At 41.2% G+C, this 21,019-nt stretch overlaps 1 protein-coding gene across 1 annotated transcript in view; it reads right to left on the reverse strand.

The window, feature by feature from the left end:
* Positions 1-9,290: 9,290 nt before the first annotated feature.
* LOC139448233 (aminopeptidase NAALADL1-like) overlaps positions 9,291-21,019 on the reverse strand; it is a 56,566-nt gene continuing 44,837 nt past the window's right edge. Inside the window, exons 4-12 of the mRNA XM_071229751.1 lie at positions 20,024-20,141; positions 19,523-19,660; positions 17,522-17,614; positions 17,008-17,210; positions 16,112-16,243; positions 14,638-14,817; positions 13,706-13,922; positions 11,951-12,113; positions 9,291-11,282 (exon numbers count right to left, since the gene is read on the reverse strand). Of these exons, the coding sequence (XP_071085852.1) occupies positions 11,105-11,282; positions 11,951-12,113; positions 13,706-13,922; positions 14,638-14,817; positions 16,112-16,243; positions 17,008-17,210; positions 17,522-17,614; positions 19,523-19,660; positions 20,024-20,141 (1,422 nt within the window). The 3' untranslated portion in view covers positions 9,291-11,104. The remainder of the gene's footprint in view (positions 11,283-11,950; positions 12,114-13,705; positions 13,923-14,637; positions 14,818-16,111; positions 16,244-17,007; positions 17,211-17,521; positions 17,615-19,522; positions 19,661-20,023; positions 20,142-21,019) is intronic.

The raw sequence follows: 21,019 nt of genomic DNA on the forward strand, positions 1-21,019 counted from the left end.
AGACACATATATGCTCTTCAGCCAAATCTAAAACTCTAAAATGATACATTTCAAATATTTTATTCGCTCACATTTTACCCAAAGCTGTCAATAAAAAGGTTGTTGAACGGTATATTTATAAGAGTTCTATTAAAAGTTTATAAATATTCTGTATTGTTATCTATAAAGTTTTAGTGACGTCATCCTTTTCTTTACGGGACCTTGAATACTGTTAAGAACGACGTTAAACACAACTCACTTACTCTTTTAACAATTAAAACATAAATAATTTTGTTTTGCCTTGTTTTTGTTTCCTTCACATTAAAAGCATGGCACTCCAAAAGATGAGTAAGATATATCCAGGGTATGAGGTTTTACGTTTTCTTAGTAACATCGGTTCCTTATGAATGTTGCAAACGTCGAATTTTCTTAAATCGGATACAAGAATTGAAACCTTTTCATGGATGACGAGAATCGAACCCACAACTTCCTGATCAGTAGCCAGGCAATCTAACCATTAGAGGTGGGGTGAAATAGGGTTTAGTGAGTGAGTACGGTTTTACGCCGCTTTTAGCAACATTCAACCAATATCACGGCGGGTGTCACCAGAAATGGGCTTCACACATTGTACCCATATCGGGAATCGAACCCGGGTCTTTGGCGTGACGAGCGAACGCTTAAACCACTAGGCTACCCGACCGCCCGAAGTGGGGTTTAACGTCGCGTCCAAGATTATTGCACTTATATGGCGACCGTGCATGTGTGTGTGTGTGTGTGTGGCTGCTTGTACTAGTCCGGACTGATGCCGATTTATAGTGCTAGCTCACTGAGATACCATGACGCATTTTAACATGAATACCCAACTCAGACACAGTATACTGACTCCGAGCCGACCAGTCCTTGTTTTAGCCCCTTAATGCCGAGCGCCAGACAGGGTAACAACAAGTACCATCTTTTAACGTCTTTTGGTATGACGCGGCCGGGTATCGAACCCCGGACCTTCCGCTCTCCGGGTGGACGCTCTACCACTAGACCACGGAGGCGGTCCTAACCATTAGAGCACAGAACTGATTGAACAAGGTTTATTAGAAGGTATGTTTTGCAATTGGGATACGATGACATGCATCAACCAAGTCAAGCGAGCCTGACCACCCGATCCCGTTAGTCGCCTCTTACCACAAGCATTGCTTGCTGAAGACCATTCTACCCGGATCTTCACGGGTTAGATATTCTATCTAAAATACGCGTCGGAGCTTGAGACCAAGTAACAATCAATTCTGTATCATATATAACCCCGTCGCATCCAGGGATTATAAATAGATGCATTATGTCTCACCTATTCAACCTTCACTGTGAAATTGAATACTCAAAATTCATCACACACACAAATACACTCCACAGTTGTGAATCCTGCGGGTAACACTCTGTTCATTGATATCATCCACTGTCACTGAGTAGGCTAATTTATTGAAAACAACGTCTGAACAATAGATGCATCGTCAAAATCGCGATATTTGACATATTACTAAATAACTACTCACGTGTATATTTTGAAATCTAAGAATCGGATATTTTGTTAATTAAAAAACAAAAATAACGTATTTTTTATCATTTCTTTGAGATGAAGGTCGGGTGCATAAAAGTACTCACGATCATCTACAGTAAACTACGTTTATAACGAACACGCTTAAAACGAACTGACGGATATAGCGAACTTACTTTTTTGTCCCGACTATTTGCTGTAGTTGTGCTGTATATATGCTTATAACGAACTACGGTTATAACGAACTAAAATTAGTGGTCCCTTTGAGTTCGTTATAGCCGTAGTTGACTGTATTCTACTGCTGAAGTTTTCAATCAGGATGTAGATTTTGCGTATCTTTTACATATTTTTCTCGGATTGAATTGCGCTATGAATATTTATTAATTAAGAATTGACTTCACTTTGTGTGTGATTATTGGAGCATGAGTGAGTGGGTGAGTATGGTTTTACGCCGCTTTTAGCAATATTCCACCAATATCACGGCGGGGGACCCCAGAAATGGGCTTCACACATTGTACCCATGTCGGGAATCGAACCCGGGTCTTCGGCGTTACGAGCGAACGCTTAAACCACCAGGCTACCCGACTGCCCCTATTGGAGCATGAACCTTCATAGAGTGAGGGCCACTCTGTTGGAACGTTGGAACTTGTGACTTGATACTACGATAGGTGATGTGCCTACGTTTCGTTTACTGGGATCGGTCGTAGGGAGGATATTCTTGAACGAGCAAACTCTCTGACGTTTATCAATGTGTGCTGAGTTCAAGGTTAAAGGAAATGATCAGAAACAACACTTCTGTATGTTTTCGTGACAGGGAAATCCCAGGGTTTCCCCAGGAAGGTGGAAGTATTCCGTCAGGGTTTACGCGATTTCAAGAATACAGTCTCCTGAAAAACGCATGAACGTCAATTTGTGATATGTGACGTTCATACACCTATGAACAGTTACGCGGTCATTTGATTGTTATTGATTTTGCGGGGTATTTTTCTTTCTTTTCTTTCTTTTTTTTTTTTTTTTGGGGGGGGGGGGCACTTTTCCTTTCGTTTTTCATAATATCATTTTTTTAAGTTGTATATAACGTATGAATCCCTTCTCAGATTACTTTATCTCATTTCTATATGACGTGCTATTTTACTTCTCTGTGTTTTTTCTTGTTTTCTCTTCAGTATGAGGTTATACTGTATCATTTTTACTATTTTGATGGTTGTGGTCATCAGTTATGCAAATCAGTTTCGGTGTGTCTTTTTAACAAGGTGTTCTTCATTAAGATTCACCGCCAGCCCGATTGTAACAATTACATGTACACTTTGCTTTGACGATGCCGGTTGATGTTATTCAATACAGGCTGGGGTGGGGTTTTTTTTAAATCTATTCTACACACTTATCATTTCGGGAAGATGATACACATTTCTCTATATTTTGGGTTACTTTGCTTATCTAATTTCCGAGTATCATTCCTAGTTTTACTTTTTCTCTTCGGCTGCGGTGATATCCATCCGAATCCGAATCCATGCGAAACATATCCGCCCGGGGGAGATTTTATTTCAGAACAGATTCTCCGGGGGAGAATCTGTACCGGTATAAACTCTCCGGGGGGAGAGTTTATACCGGGACACCGGCCTCTCTCCCTTGAAAAGTCGAATATCGTGTAAACTCCAAATCAAAAACAAATTGTTCAACATCATATCATATGAAGATATAGGCCACGCAATATATAAAACCTTTGATAGTCTCCGATGAAATGTAAATGTAACTGCAACAAATACGTATTTATCTTGTGTATCGAACAATAAAACACTGCAGGGAGAATAAACCATGAGGGGCGCATTTATTTATTTATGAGAAATCATCATTATGTACAGCCTCTTTGAGGATGACATTAAATTGTACAAGCTTTACAATATTTACGCGGATTTATTTAAGGATTGAAGTTGTATTTGTTGACGTTCATCAACTGATGAAGACTGACACGCCGTGATATGATTGAAATACTGTTAAGAACGGCGTTAAACACATCTCACTTCATGAGTGAGTTCATGGTAAATTTGCTCACGTGAGGCACTGTTTTCATCAGCCGATGAACATCAACAAATACAACTTCAATCCTTATTTTGACAGATACATAAATCATAACAAAACAATCCATTAAACATCAAACTTTAATTATTTAAAGCGAACTATATGAACCCGGAGAGTCGTGACGTCGTGACGTCATCCGTCTCAAACATTCCATTTGGAGTGACATCCCTTGGTTTTACAAACGGCAGAAAATGGCGACTACGTACGGCAATGACCTTCATTTGAAATAAAAGTTGCACCAAGTAAAGTTAGCGCTGGAAAGAAATCCAGACCCGACTGAAGCTGAAATGGATTGATATCAACGTTCTGTGAACCTTGGGTGTGTGTTTGAGTCATACTACGGCTGCTGATGACGGGGATTACCGCTTTGGGATGTGATCGTTCGGCCATCGTGTTTATCTGCGTTGCCCGGCTACATCTATGGGGAACAACAAACCAGACACCCCCTCCTAAAAAAAAACGTCGTCATATATACGACGTCATCAAGTTGTGAGCATGTTCGAATCTCCGGAAATGACGTCATGATAGAACAATGTTTAATCGTGAAATAAACCACGCTTCGTTCTTCATTGTTCTTTGCTATTTATCGTGTAGCTATCTTATATTAATCAATACACCAATGTCGACTTTCTCCGATGTATACAAAGACATAAAACAAGTCATGACATCATACATTGGATGATAAGACTAACGATAAGACTAATCAGGTCAATGCCGGCTTCTAAGGCCATCTCTTTTTCTATTACATTATGGTTTTTTTATGTAGTACGATTTCATAACATCTTGTGATTTGTTCTGCTGAACATAACGGCTTCCAACATTACACAACTTTAGAGATAAAATGGAGCATGCTCTTTCTACGACGATTTGAGAGAGCGTCATCCAACTCTTGCTGAAAAGTTGTTGGATCAAGGTGAAGACATGTACGGGACATTTCCAAAATGGACGCATCACTGAAGAAAATGATGTCCCTATTTTGACTTGTGCCATAGGTTCCCGTGATGTTCCAGATTTACCTTTGCATGTGTTTGTGACAGGTGCCAACGGTGGGGCAGGATTATCTCACCTTTTCGCGAACACGTATCATTGCTATTTGATAGTGATTCATAAACACATGCTTATAACATAGTCGGAATCGAACAACGGACTCTGCATTTAGAAGGGGTTTCTTAAGATAATAGATATAGGGGGTGGTGGAGGGTCGCTTTGATTCAACAGAAGAGTGTGAATGTGTTATTTCTTAACGCACCATGAGGAAGTTGGAAGCTATTCACGACCAAAACACTTCAGGGAATGCCTGCCATCTTTACAAAACACAGTCAGTGGTGTTGGTGCATCACTTGCGAGATCTGATCGAGTCCAGTGATTGACATCTTGAACATCGATTCACGCAATTGATATACGATGACATGCATCAACCCGTTAGTGGCTTCTTACAAGCATGGGTAGCTGAAGACCTTTTTTAACCCGGATCTTCTCGGCTCGACATCTTTACAAAACACAGTCAGTGATGTTGGTTCATCTTTTACGTGATCTGATGACTGGCAGCTTAACAAAACACAGTCAGTGATGTTGGTTCATCTTTTACGTGATCTGATGACAGGCAGCTTAACAAAACACAGTCAGTGATGTTGGTTCATCTTTTACGTGATCTGATGACAGGCAGCTTAACAAAACACAGTCAGTGATGTTGGTTCATCTTTTACGTGATCTGATGACTTGCACCTTTACAAAACACTGTCAGTAGTGTTGGTTCATCTTTTACGTGATCTGATGACTTGCACCTTTACAAAACACAGTCAGTGATGTTGGTTCATCTTTTACGTGATCTGATGACAGGCAGCTTAACAAAACACAGTCAGTGATGTTGGTTCATCTTTTACGTGATCTGATGACTTGCACCTTTACAAAACAGTCAGTGATGTTGGTTCATCTTTTACGTGATCTGATGACTTGCACCTTTACAAAACACAGTCAGTGATGTTGGTTCATCTTTTACGTGATCTGATGACTTGCACCTTTACAAAACAGTCAGTGATGTTGGTTCATCTTTTACGTGATCTGATGACTGGCAGCTTAACAGAACAGTCAGCGATGTTGGTTCATCTTTTACGTGATCTGATGACTTGCACCTTTACAAAACAGTCAGTGATGTTGGTTCATCTTTTACGTGATCTGATGACTGGCACCTTTACAAAACACAGTCAGTGATGTTGGTTCATCTTTTACGTGATCTGATGACTTGCACCTTTACAAAACACAGTAAGTGATGTTGGTTCATCTTTTACGTGTTCTGATGACTGGCAGCTTAACAAAACAGTCAGTGATGTTGGTTCATCTTTTACGTGATCTGATGACTTAATTGCACCTTTACAAAACACTGTCAGTAGTGTTGGTTCATCTTTTACGTGATCTGATGACTGGCAGCTTTACAAAACACAGTCAGTGATGTTGGTTCATCTTTTACGTGATCTGATGACTGGCAGCTTTACAAAACACTGTCAGTGATGTTGGTTCATCTTTTTACGTGATCTGATGACTTCCTGCACAAAACACTATCAGTGGTTTGGTGCGTCTGTTGTTGGATCTGATGACGACCTTCTGAGACAATTTTTTCTTGAATGTTTTTGGATGAACACCTTTCATAAACAACACAGACAAGGTCAGTTTGTGCATCTTTTATAAAGTGATCTGATGAATACCTTCGGTACAAAACAATGATGCAATGGGCAAGCAGTATGTTATACAGCTTCAGCACACATGACTGTACAATCATGAGACAAATTAACATCTAGTAACCACATTCAAGAACCGTTTCTAGATATCATGTACATTTCTGATAAACAAATAACGTCAATCAAAGACAAGATTCTTCTCAAAATAAACAGATGCTTCATTACAAATGAAGTGACATTTTAGTATCAATACCGGCATACACATATATTCGTATTTTTCCAGAAAGGCTCAAATATCTGAATAGGCTGAAACGTATTGAATTGTCCCTGCTGCTGTGTTGTGAAGGAATCTGGAGTCAGTCTTGTACATTGTCATTGTCTTATCTACAGACCACCCTGTTAAAACTAGAATATTGCCAACTGCAGTATTAAACAACACCGCTCTGAACAGCATTTTACTTATAGCAAGGTCCTAGATGTGATTGGTGCTGAAAACAAACAAAAGCAAATCAACGCAAATTTGGGATTTGAACTCAGCTTATAATGTGTGGTCCAGATCCTAAATGTGATTGGTGCTGAAAACAAACAAAAGCAAATCAACGCAAATTTGGGATTTGAACTCAGCTTATAATGTGTGGTCAATTCATACGTAAGTTTACTTTTGTAAAAACAGAGCAGGTTGGTAGATTATTTATTAAACCCGCAATCTATGTTGGAGAACCCTGGCAATGTGGGTAAATAGCACTGATTTAATTGGTTCCCATCATTAGTGTCGGATAAAGCCAATTGTCCCATTAATGAGTGTCGGATTAACAAGACTTGACTGTATATACTTGGTAAATATTTAATGGATGCTCTTGTCACAAACATCAACTCGCACTAAAAAAATACTTAGGTTTATACTCAGTATTTCAGTTCTCAGTTCCTTGTCATCAATGTATATGTAAGGTGTAAATTGGCACTTGTAAAATTCTACAGCATCAGGTTAATTCTAAAACTAGTGACGACTAAAAGTGTTTGATCTAAACATACTATAATCTGTGCCATGTTCTACAGAGCATCGGAGCACGATCATTACTCGCATACTTTAACATAGATTTATGACAGTCGTAGCAACATGATCGCATAGTTAAACAAGGCCATGCTAAGAGGATTGCTCTTTTCATAAGGGTATGATCATTTATGAAACAAGGTGTGAGTATGGTTTTACGCCGCTTTTAGCAATATTCCTGCAATATCACGGAGGGGAACACCAGAAATGGGCTTCACACATTGTACCCATGTCGGGAATCGAACCCGGGTCTTCGGTGTGCCGAGCGAACGCTTTAACCACTAGGCTACCCGACTGCCCCTTATGAAACAAGGAAACAGTAAGCTTGGTCCCTAAGTATGAGGAACAGGGTACTCCATAAACTCCACTCCACTGTACTCTTAGTAAAACACTTTAGATGACTGGTTTGTATCTTTTGTTGGTTTGTTGCTTTATGACCAGGAAAACCAGTTGTTGATAGTCAATGATATTTGTTTGTTTTTTAGTTTTAACTCTGTACTCAGCAATATTCTAGCTATATGACAGTCTGTAAATAATCTAAGCTGGACCAGCCAATCCTGTGATTGATATCATGAGCATTGATTTAGGCCATTAGGATACAATGATATGCATCAACCATGTCAACGAGCCTGACCACCTGATCCCGTTAGTTGCCTCTAACAACAAGCATGGGATGTCCAATAAGCAATCAGTCAAGTAGAGGAGTGTGACAACCAATCCCCAGTTTCTTAGCATAAGTACTGTGCATTGTGACCCAAATCCGCACAGGACAGGTCTTTGTAAGCTTTCACTACACAACATACTACAGGCATAACAGAAGGTCACACAGAGGTCATATTACATCACAAATACCTGGAGGTATTCACTTAGAGATTTATATATGTACAAATGTAAGAATGTTGTGTAATTTTGTTTGTTTGTTTGTTGTTTAACGCCGCACTCAGCAATATTCCAGCTATATGACAGTGGTCTGTAAATAATCAAGTCTGGACCAGACAATCCAGTGATTGACATCATGAGCATCAATCCACGCAATTGGGATCGATGATATGCATCAACCAAGTCAGCGCGCCTGACCACCCGATTCCGTTAGTCGCCTCTTACGACAAGCTTAGTCACCTCTTACAGCAAGCATGGGTTGCTGAAGACCTAGTGAACCATTGTGACCCAGATATGGTCTTTCTAAGCTTTCACTACACATCATACTACAGGCATAGCAGAAGGTCACACAGAGGTCATATTACATCACAAATACCTGGAGGTATTCACTTAGAGATTTACATATGTACAAATGTAAGAATGTTGTGTAATAATTGGCAAACACTATGTACCACCAGTAACCAAAGCAACAAGTGGATGAGTGTTTATCCTCTGGATGTAAATATGCCCTGTCAGGCCGACCTCAGGTCATGTTTTCACCCCAGATTGGTTTGTCATGTGTGAAATTCAGACATTTTCATTTTGCAAAAAGGGTAATCATATATTACTCAAAGGGACCATCTGATTATTCCATACAACTGTCATGGCATGTGTAGTATATTACTGTATCTGTACATACATCAGAAACTAAGTCAACAGACAAAGTGGGGTTTAAACTTCTTAATCAGCCAGTTTGGCAGAGAATAGTCCCACTATTGGATGATAGGTGAGGAGAAATAGGGTTCAATGTCGCATTCAAGATCATTGCACTTATATAGCAACGTTCATGCATATGTGTGTATATGTGTGTGTGGTTGTCTCTGTGTGTATGTGTGTCTGCTTGTACTAGTGTGTGTGTGTGTGTGTGTGTGTGTGTGTGTGTGTGTGTGTGTTTGTACTAGTCCAGACTGATGCCGATTTAAAGTGCTAACCCACTGAGATACCATGCTGCAGTTTAACAAGAATACACCACTCAGACACAGTATACGACTCGGAGCTGACCAGTCCTTGTTTTAGCCCCTTAATACCAAGCACCAGGTAGGGTAACAAAAAGTACCATTTGGTATGACGTGGCTGGGGATCAAACCCCAGACCTTCAGCTCTCTGGGCAGATGTCTACCACCAGACCACGGAGGCAGTCAGGATGATAAGAGGAGGAAGCAGATTAATAAGCTTCAAAATTATCCCCCAGGCTAAGAACCATCCCATTAAGGCTCAGTGGCGAACCATTAGAACCACGGAGTCTACTACAGGTAAATAGTACTCTCATCTCAATACAAGGTTTTCAAATAAATGTAGCATTTTCAGTATTGAGAGAGTTATGGGTCAAGGAGATGCATGATTTGGATGGTAGGATATTGCTGGTGATTTGAATAGGTTGTGGTTGTGGTTGTGGTTGTGGCTGGTGTTGTGGTTGTGGTTGTGGTTGTGGTTGGTGTTATGGCTGGAGGTTGGAGCCCATGTCACTGCAAGGTCGGTGTCAAAAACATCAAAGTGGATATGGTTAGGGTCCAAGGTCAGGGTCAGGGATCACAGTGAGGTTTGAGATAATGGTTAGGTTAGGGTCACGGTAAGTGTTGTGATCAAGATTTGGGCTGGGTGTGGTATGGTTAGTTTGGGATCTGGTTAGGGTGGGGTCTGGTAAGGGTGGGGTGAGGGCGGTGTCTGGTTAGTCTGGGATCTGGTAGGGACGTGATCTGGTTAGGGTGGGGTCTGGCTAGTCTGGGATCTGGTAGGGACGCGATCTGGTTAGGGTCGGGTAAGGGCAGTGTCTGGTTAGTCTGGGAACTGGTAGGGACGCGATATGGTTAGGGTGGGGTAAGGGTGGAATCTGGTTAGTCTGGGATCTGGTTAGGGCGAGGTCAGTGCCTTTGTCTGTATTGTGAAACAGCAGGAAGCTAAGCGGGGTAAATGACGGACATGAAAGGACAACAGACTGAAGGATGTAATAATCATTTGTACATCACAAATATGCGAGTCAATTATGGCATGAAGTTCAAAATGTGAAGATGAACACTCCGTCAAAATTGTTTTGACATGTGTGGACCCCGAGGGATTAGCACCTTCTTCACACGAATATATACACATGGAGTCGATAAACACGGTGTCACATGAGACAGAAGACATTAAAAAAATACAGGAAAATTGTGTCCTGTCATTTACAGTTGTGACCAGTCACTTTTAGCAGGCCAGAGGGAGTATCCCAAAGGTTCATGTGTTCGCTCTGAGTCTGGGTTTGAACCCAACTCCACAGGGTTTGAACGGGCCATGATACTCCTTCACAAAGAGGCACACGAAGGTCTTTACCCTAATCTAAATAACCATTCATTTAACCATGGCTGAGCAGGCATTCTATTCTCTCTATAGGATAACCATGAAAATATGCGCACTAACAGATTCGCACTTTTGTCATTCAACAATACAGATCCAATATCCGTCCAGGGTGCAGTCTTCCTTTCCAGGTCCAAGAATGAGATTAAATGAGAGATTCCTTGCAAATCTTGTCGCAGTAAGTTATTATCAGCTGTTGGGTAAACAGTACAAGATGGAGTCCTCCTTGAGACATTGTAAAAGTGATTGTCATCTTAATATTCCATCATTCCATCATGAATATTTCTGTGTAAATAATCCTTGTTGAAGAATACCACGTTCATATTAACAGTACCCACACCAAGTGCAAATACATTCACTGGACTGGTTACCGGTATATAAATAACTCCTTCCAATCACATCGTCTTCTTGACAGCTTCTTCTCTGATCAGATATTGACTGATAATAGTAACTTCATTGCAGAAGAGCTCCTGCCAAGGGAGGTAATTGCACTATCCCATGCATGTGCGACATGCAGATGAAATACTTTCACTCATTCATTCGCAAACTTCTGAGGGCTTCGTGTAAGACCCTGTAGAGTTTTTGTTGAAATTTATCCACTTTATCCCACTTATTAGTTTCCTTGGCAACCCGACACAATTCTTGAGCATGTTCAATACTGCTGTCGTCGTGAAGAGCTGGATACAAGACGTGATGGGTTGAAAACCTGAAATCAGAAACAAACGAATTATATCACTGAGTGAGTGAGTGAGTGAGTGTCTCAGTGAAGCTGTTACTTAAGTCAGTGAGTTGGGTTTTAACGCTGCATTTAAAAGTATTCCAGTTATAACACAGCGTGTCAGCTTAATGTGGGAGGAAAGTGATGCAGGTCTCAGACGTTTACCACTTCGATGAAACCCATGGGCACGGGTATGGTGCTGACAAACCTAGAAACATAACCATGGCGAACCAGGATTTGAACCTACAATCAAAGGTTTCTGGCTTGCCCAAGGGAGGCAACTCTGCTCAGCTAATTGCAGCGCCTTACACGACTGGGCCAGCCATGCCCCAATTGATAAAGCAACTATTGAAATAAACGTGAAAAAAATAAAATAAACATATACGTTTCAATTAACTTGTCATTTTTTCCAAAAGGGCAATTTTAATTTGTTGTTCACACAGAAGACAAACATACACATAAGATTCAATTCAGGATTCTACTTAAACTCACAAAAATAAAATTTGGAGAGAATAACTTTACTTGGAGTGGACAGAAACAAAAAATGATCAAGCAAAGAGAAACACAAAAATTAAATAAAAATGGTCCCAGTAACAATGATATTGAAGGATTATTATTGCTGTGTTGAAAACACCTGTCTACGTGGTCTCTCTTACCGTTTTCCTGAGAAATCAGTTACAAATATTCGCTCAAACAACATCTTAACTTCGTTGACTGATTTCACCCCGAGGATGTCCTGGTTCTTGCGGTAGATCTGGATGAGGTCCTCGAACGCTGTGGTTGTCTCGGTCAGAAGGTCTGTGACGGTCAGCTCAGGTGCTGGAAGTATGAACGAATCATTCCGTGAGTGAGTGAGGTGGGTTTAACGCCCATTTGAGCAGTATTCCAGGTAATCGCGGCGAGTCAGCTTACTGGGTGAGCAAGTATGGTATCAGGTCGCTTTTAGCAACATTCCAGCAATATCAAGGTGGGGAACACCAGATATTGGCCTCACACATTGTATCCATGTAGGGTTGGTTGGTTGGTTGGTTGTTTAACGCCCCACTCAGCAATATTCCACCTATATGACGGCAGTCTGTAAATAATCGAGTCTGGACAAGACAATCCAGTGATTGATATCATGAGCATCGATCCACACAATTGGGATCGATGACATGCATCAACCAAGTCAGCGAGTCTGACCACCCACCCGATCCTGTTAGTCGCCTCTTACGACAAGCATAGTCGCCTTTTACGGCAAGCATGGGTTGCTGATGACCTACTCTACCCTGGAATCTTCACGGGTCTCCATGTAGGGAATCGAATCTGGGCCTTTGGAGTGATGAGCGAATGCTTTAACCACTAGGCTACCCTATCGCCCCGTCAGCTGACTGAGCGAGGATGGCCCGTCAGATGACTGAGAGATGAGGACATGTATGACTGAATGACTGCCAGTGAGCATCGTCCAGCATCTGCCAGAATCGTATGGCTCAGCAATTGCCACAATACTATAATTCTGACGAGACACGACGAGCGAACGCTTTAACCACTAGGCTACCCTAACGTCCCTTCAGCTTACTGAGAGAGGATGAACGTCTACGTTATTATGATTGAATGATTCCCTTGCCAATAAGCATCTTCCAGCATCTTCCGGCTCAGCAATTGCCTTGATACTATAATTTTGTATTTTAACAAAATATCAATAAATTCTGTGACCCTAAACTTCTTTTGAGTAGCATATATCATACAGTGGTCGAAGTTGTTGGGACGTGAGGAGAGATGGTGGTATGTAAGTCACTAGAGTGCATTCCATTTACAAGCTGTGGGCTGGTCCTTGCCACACGTGACCACTGATGATTAATAACCTACAGATGACTCTAATAATAATAATAATAATAATAATAATAATAATAAGTGCATTTATAATGCACCAGATTCCATTCACCAAGTGGATGCTCATAGCGCTACACTATTATTACCCCGGTCAATGGATCAGTGAGCACTCGATTTTCATTCTCAGCTCCCTGGGGAGTATACAACCCAAGTTGCCTGTGAGGCGCTAGAAGGTTAACAGACACATTACTATCTCATCCTACCGGGTACCCACTCACTGCTGGGTGAACAGAGGCACATTTCGAACAAAGTCACCTGCCTAAGGAGACACCACATGTGGTACATGTGCTTCAGTGTGGGGCAGGACCGAAGCCCTAGAAACTCTCAGGAGTCAAGCTGCTTAACGTGGTCACCCATCCAACTACTCTCCGAGACCGACGTTGCTTAACTTCCCCTGATTTGTGATCTGAGCGCTGTGCACAGGACCACGTGCCACCACAAGGCATCTTTCATTCCAAAGAGAGAAATATAAAGATAGATCTACTTAATAATGCATTTGTAACCGATTCTTGATCAGCTTTTTAGAGTGAATTAATTACCCAGATCTCTAAATTCATCGGAACATTCCTTGATTGCTTCGGATGTCTGCCACACTGCCACATGCAGAGTCTGTGCGTAGTCGTTGATGGAGTAGGGCAGCACGTAGTCGTCGACAAGCCTCAGCATCGCCATGGTGACAACGCGGCTCACGGCAATGTGGTATTTGAAGTGGTGGCGACTATCAAGCTCTCTCATGTCATCTATGTTTCCAGGAGTCTGAAAACAATTGAGTGAGTGAGTGAGTGAGGAAAGGAAGGAGGGAAGGAGAGAAAGAGGGAGGTAGGTTTTAACTAAACTTCTAGAATTAGCTTTGTTCTTGCACACTGTTATTGTCTAAATGAAAATTGGGTGAATTTTATACACTACACAGCTATGTAAATAATAGGTTTATGGAATGAGTTTGCATGATAAACAGAATTTCACCCCATGTCTCATGGACATAAACTAGCCAACTCTTGAGGATAAAAGTTAAACTTCTCAACAAGCCTAAGAGGTTATAAACCTTTATCAACTAGTGTTAATATTGGATATGACCGACTCCGTGGTCCAGTGGTAGAGCATCCGCCCGGAGAGCGGAAAGTCTGGGGTTACGATCTCCGTCCGCGTCATTCAAAAAGACGTTAAAAGATGGTACTTGTTGTTACCCTGTCTGGCGCTCGGCATTAAGGGGCTAAAACAAGGACTGTCGGCTCGGAGTCAGCATACTGTGTCTGAGTGGGGTATTCATGCTAAACTGCGGCATGGTATCTCAGTGAGCTAGCACTATAAATCTACATCAGTCCGGACTCGTACAAGCAGCCACACGTCGCTATATAAGTCCAATAATCTTGGACGCGACGTTAACCCAATTTCACCTTCACCAAATATTGGATATGAAAACACTTGGGTGAGGCTCCCTGTATCCCTATCAAACGTTGAGTAGTACGCTCACCTGGCTGCTCCTTCCCACAAACTGGAGGTGAAGCTCAGGGACCCCCACGAGATGAAGGAAGGGGTGGCGTGTGGCATCCTGTGTGTACAGTTTGAACGGAGACCAGTGCGAGGGGCTTTCAGCTGACTTCCTGTCCCAGTCCTCAAGGATCATGGTCTCTGGATTCAAGGGATTGGGAACCTGTGGAGAAAAAAAAGTATATTGAAAATTGAAAGCAATTCCATTGAACTAATATTTATTTCCCACAGTACACAGGAATGACAACCCATGAAGAGTGAGTGAGTAAGGTTTTGCGCCGTTTTTAGCAATATTCCAGCAATATCACGGCAGGGGACACCAGAAATGGGCTTCACACATTGTACCCATGTCGGGAATCAAACCCAGGTCTTCAGCGTGACGTGCGAACGCTTTAACCACTAGGCTACCCGACCGCCCCCAACCCATGAAGAAATAAATAAATGACTAAAACTGAAAATAATTTCGTCAAATTGACATTTTTTCACTTCAGTCATTCTGTTTTAAACAATGATGAGTGTCGCAGTCATGATTTGCTTGTTGGAAAAATGTACATTTTTTGAAAACCACGTACCACAATTGTATTGACATGACATGTATATATAAATGCTGTACCTGTTGATGAATAAAGAGGGAAAATAAAAAAAAATAATTAAAAAATGATTTGTTTGTTTGTTGTTAAACGCTGCACTCAGCAATATGACACCGGTTTGTAAATAATCGAATCTGGACCAGACAATCAAGTGATTGACATTATCGACATCGATCCACACAATTGGGACACGATGACAAGCATCAATCAAATCAGCTAGCCTGACCACCCAATGCCGTTAGTTGGCCCTTGTGGCAAGCATGGGTTGCTGAAGACCAATTCTAACCTAGAATCTTCACAAGACTGCAGTCATGAACTGGATTGTCTCCCTTTAACTGACTGGAGGCTGGAAGTTTTAATTGATTGTAAATGAAATGTTGTATGTAGCATCTGTTTATCCTTCGGATGCAAAAGAGTAGTTAACTGAAGCAACAAACTGATTTATGAAAATCCAGCAAACTCAAAATCAGCAGACATTAAAAGAGAACTGACAGACTTATTAACCAGAGTTAACCTGGGCCCACTTGCACAAAGCGATCTCAGAACTCCCATATTTTAACATAGGCTTACGATAGTCTTAGCACAAAGCTAAGACTATCGTAAGCCTATGTTAAAATATGGAAGTTACGATCATCTTAGCTTTGTGCTTAGACTATCATAAGCCTATGTTAAAATATGGGAGTTACGATCATCTTAGCTTTGTGCTTAGACTATCATAAGCCTATGTTAAAATATGGGAGTTACGATCATCTTAGCGCTAAGATCGCTTTGTGCAAGTGGGCCCTGGTCTTGGAGTGCAAGATCAGTTGCCTAGAACCAGTCGGTCCTGGGATAGCTGAGGGGAACAAAGGGAGATGCGTGACCTACCCTGTGAGCGGCCATGTTGAGCAACTTCCGCAACGCTGGGGTGACTGTGGCGACGATGGTCTTGTTCCCTGTGGCGAGTTCACTCAGATCAAAGTAGGCAACAGCTCTCCTGCTGAGGAGGTGCACATTGGCCTGGAAACAAAAGCATCAGAATACTTCAGGTGTCTTTAAAGCACTGGTAGACAAGAGTCATCAGAAGATGACAAATCCCCCGGCCCCAACAATAGCAAAAGGCACCACTTCAGCCCCTGGTTAATAATCTTTCACAGTTTTCAAGTTATGCTTAACACATACAGATAGACCAGATGATGTCTGTATACCCCTGCATATATGCCAGTGAGTGAGTGAGTGAGTGGGTGGGTGGGTGGGTGGGTGGGTGGGTGGGTGGTCGAGTGAGTGAGTGAGTGAGTGGGTGGGTGGGTGGGTGAGTGAGTGAGTGAGTGAGTGAGTGAGTGAGTGAGTGAGTGAGTGAGTGAGTGAGTGAGTGAGTGAGTGAGTGAGTGAGTGAGTGAGTGAGTCACAACCCCTACTGTAAAATAAGTGAGTTCAGTTTAACACCACTTTGAACAGTATTCAAGTTATATAACAACGTTCCAATGTTGGAGGAAAACCCAAAGTGATGACGTTTACTAACAGAAAGTGAGTGAGTGAAGTTTGTTGTTAATTGCCGCACTAAGCAGTATTCCAACATATGACTTCCTGTAAATAATAATCAGTGATTGATACAATGAGCATCAATTAATCCACACCATCACAGTACGATGAACTGCAATGAACCATATCGCTGATCCAAATCCTCCCAATTCACAAGGTCACCGTGGACAACAAGCATAGTTTGCTAGGGAACAGATATTAAATACAGATATGACAGGAATATGATAAAGCCTTGATCCTACCTTGATGTACTCTCTCATCCCAGCATTAGAGAACTCCGACCCTCCCCACGATATGAGCTTTATCCCACGCCTTGGTTTCCATTGGTCGGTCTTCTTGTACTGTAAACTCCACGCGATCTGCCGCAGCAGGGCCGTGGAGATGAGAGCATCAGTAGAGGATCCTGGGAAGGACGATCGGGGAGCTCCGACTATCACGTAGTTGTCTAGTGAGAGTGAGCATTAATGAATACATTGTTATATTCATTCATTATTCATTATAATTTTCAGAGTTGACAAACATCACAATAATATATAACAATTAACTTTATTATTAATGTTAACCAGAGTAATCCAACTCCTATCCTACTTACAAATCATTCATTTTTTTCCCTGGAAAAGCGACTCAAATAACTGAGTAAATTGTGACAAAGCTCAAACAATGGCATCATATCAATTTTAAAAATACAAATATTTTGGTTCATAAGATACAGAAGAGAGTTGTATAAGATCATTTTAGTTGTTTTTCAAGACTTACCAGGCTCTGAATATCCACTAAGTTTGCCGACAACATTCCTTATAAAAACTTCTTTCCTTTTGTTAAATGTTGTAATCTTCACTGTAAAGTTGCCTGTAAAAAATAAACAGTAGTTATTAAATACTGGTACAAAAAGGATGAAGTAATCGCAACATCAAAATGAAAGCTGAAAAATAGTTGGTTCAAAATTATTTACATTCAGTTAAAGGGAGATAACCCTAGACTTAGGCAAACACAGTAATTGACACAGAAATTGAGTAAGTGAGTTGGGTTTAACGCCTCTTCTAACACTATTCTAGTCATATCACATGTGTCAGCTTTATGTGAGAGGAAAGCACGAAGTGATGGAGGTCTCAGACGTTTACCACTTCGGTGAAACACACGAGCACGGGTATGGTGCTGACAAACCTAGAAACATAATCAGGGCAAACCGGGATTTGAACCCACAATCATAGGTTTCTGGCGTGCCCAAGGGACACAACTCTGCACAGTGAGTCGCGTCGCCTTAGACGACTGGGCCCCCGTCACAGAAAGAGTTACGAAAACAGCAGTTTGAAAATGTCAAACAGTGAGCCTATATATGTACACAATATTGACATAGGCTACAAGAAAGGTTTACAGGTGAATTTCAAACGACTGCAAGCAAAACAAGTAGGAAATATATACATATCTTTTAGTAGAATAAAGCGATTGTTCTTTTACACTGTACACAGTCTCAATACTACAGTCCGACCACAGTCAGTAGGATCAAGAACTGGAGATTAACCGAGAATCCCCGCAGGGTTGTGGACATGGGACGTCGAGAGAGATTTATTATCCTATTACCAATTCCATGTGAGAAGAGATAATAGAAACCAATTCAATCTGTTACTAAGGCCAGGGCCCACTTGCACAAAGCGATCTTAGCGCTAAGATGATCGTAACTCCCATACTTTAGCATAGGCTTACAATAGTCTTAGCGCTAAGATCATTTTGTGCAAGTGGGCCCAGATATTTACAGATTCTGATGGTAAAAATTTCAGCCGGTTGGTCAAAAAAAAAGATGGTGCATCGTACAGGATTTTTTAATCATCTTAAAGTTTTATTTGATTTGGTAGGTCATATAATAAAAAGGCCTAGTGTGGATCCTTATAAATATTAGTGAGTGAGTGAGTTAAAATTTAATGTTGCATCGGCAAAAACATATTTGAGCACACTATATTCAAAAACAATTTATGAAACATATTTGAGCACACTGTATTTAAAAACAATTTATGAAACATATTTGAGGAAAGCAATATCATGTATACAGTTTTAAAACACGGGCTATAGGCCACCAGTAGCCAAAGCTAGGCCACCAGACTTACAGTACCTCGATCTGCTTCCTGCATGATACCCCAGCAGGATTTACGTCATCACTTTAGCCACTGGTGGTTGTGCACAATACTAGCCAATATTAAAAAATAGTCAGCAATGACTTGGCTTAAAACACTGGTTGATGATAGCTACATCGATTATGAAAGGATTACATGTCACACAGGGGACAATAATTTGACGATACTTTAACCCCCTGGACAGAGACTTCAGTAATGTCAGTTGATAGAGCATCACACCAAATTTTAAAACAACATTTAATTATTCACATACATATTTAAAATTTATCATAGACCAATTTCTTTCAAGTAGCTGATAATGAGATGACATGGGATATAAATATTAGAAATCTAAAATCTGACGACATTTCAGTTCCATGAACTTGTCTGACAGATGATTAGAGTTTAACATTAACATGACAAAATTTCTGTTTTCGTCAAATAAAAATCCTTATTTTCAAAGTGAACCTTAGGATCGGTGGTATAAGAAATTGCTTGTCATTCTGATTTTATTTGTTTCCAAATTGTCTAATTATGAGGTCAGAGGATCCGTAAACAAAGCAAAAAAATGTTAAGCCTAAAAAGATAATACTGTACGTCACATGGTCTTTCGTACAGTGTCCCAGCGTGTACACCTTGGGTTATTTACCTGCTCCATATCTGTACGTGGTATTGAATCCTCCCTTCCATGTCGTTGGCACTGAAGCTCCTCGCAGCTCTCTCAGAAACTTGGCGGCCATGTTGGTAGAGATTGTCTGGGTGGGTACGGTGAACAAGCTGGACTGATCTGGAGCATCGTAAAAACATTATTTTTAAACAACACAGGACGGGAGTTAGTTTTTTATAGCTTAGGGACCAGTTCAAAAGTTCACAAGTCCAAGTTAGGAGGGCCACTAATGTCTCACCTTACAGCTACACTTTGGTGAAAACCATGGCACAGTTATGATACTGACACAGAATCGTAACAGATCTGGGATTTGAACCCTATAGCTCGGTGTTCACAAGGGAGTCCTAGACAAGGGGGCCATTCGTGCTCCTCCTTAAATAGGAGTAGAGGCTATTGTACAAGACAATGAATTTAAATTAATTCAAGAAATCGATAGTGAACCGTCACTTGTGGTCACATAAAATGATCAAAAGTTCGTCTCACCACATCCGGCTGAAGCATAGGGGATGAAGGAGGCGTTATGTGGAGCTGCCAATTCCTTGTCCAGGGGGTCCCAGTACAGCAGCACCCCAGCCACCCCAGCATCTTGGGCCACCTGGAGCTGGAAGAACCAAACATGATTGGTCAATATTACAGTGAGTGAGTGACCAATACAGAGTCCCAAACAGCTGCCTGACCACTGTCTCGTATGATATCTGTCCAGATTTGTTCCTCCCTACTCACAGTAAAAACATGCATTCATTGCCACACTGGTAAGGTTAAATCAGACAGCGATACGTGACACGTACCTGAGAGCAATAACTACCTTTGTGATCAAAAAGACAAAAATGTTAAAGGCATGGAGTGAAATATATGATAAAATGATAATGATTACTTACTCTAGCAAGCTGTTATAAACATGATAAAGGTGTACCAGAAACTTTCAAGACGGCTAGTTACATTTCATCACCAGCCTACCTGGCTAGTTGGGAGGAAAAATTGTTTTACACTAATTAAATCTGGACATTCGAATCAGGACAGAATGCATGAGCTGCGATCCATGCCACTGATGAAAGATGACAAACACAATTTTTATGACAAAAAACATCTCCTGTAAAAAATGATTTCTCATTGTCAATATTAAAAGAAACAACTCTCCATTGTGCAAGGCAGGAGAGACAAGGGTACCCTTGTACAGTGCAACGTAGACTTACGATATTCTTAGTGCTAAGGAGATCGTAACTCCCATACCTTAACTTAGTCATCTGACAGTCGTAGCACTAAGGTGATCGTAACTCCCATACCTTAACATAGACTTACGACAGTCGTAGTGCTAAGTTGATCATAACTCCCATACCTTAACATAGACTTACGACAGTCGTAGTGCTAAGTTGATCGTAACTCCCATACCAACACGTAGACTTACGACAGTCGTAGTGCTAAGTTGATCATAACTCCCATACCTACACGTAGACTTATGATATCCTTAGTGCTGAGGTG

Source organism: Haliotis cracherodii, unplaced genomic scaffold (genome assembly GCF_022045235.1).
Source record: "Haliotis cracherodii isolate W230 unplaced genomic scaffold, xgHalCrac1.p SCAF_7, whole genome shotgun sequence".
Taxonomy (NCBI): Eukaryota; Metazoa; Mollusca; class Gastropoda; order Lepetellida; family Haliotidae; genus Haliotis; species Haliotis cracherodii.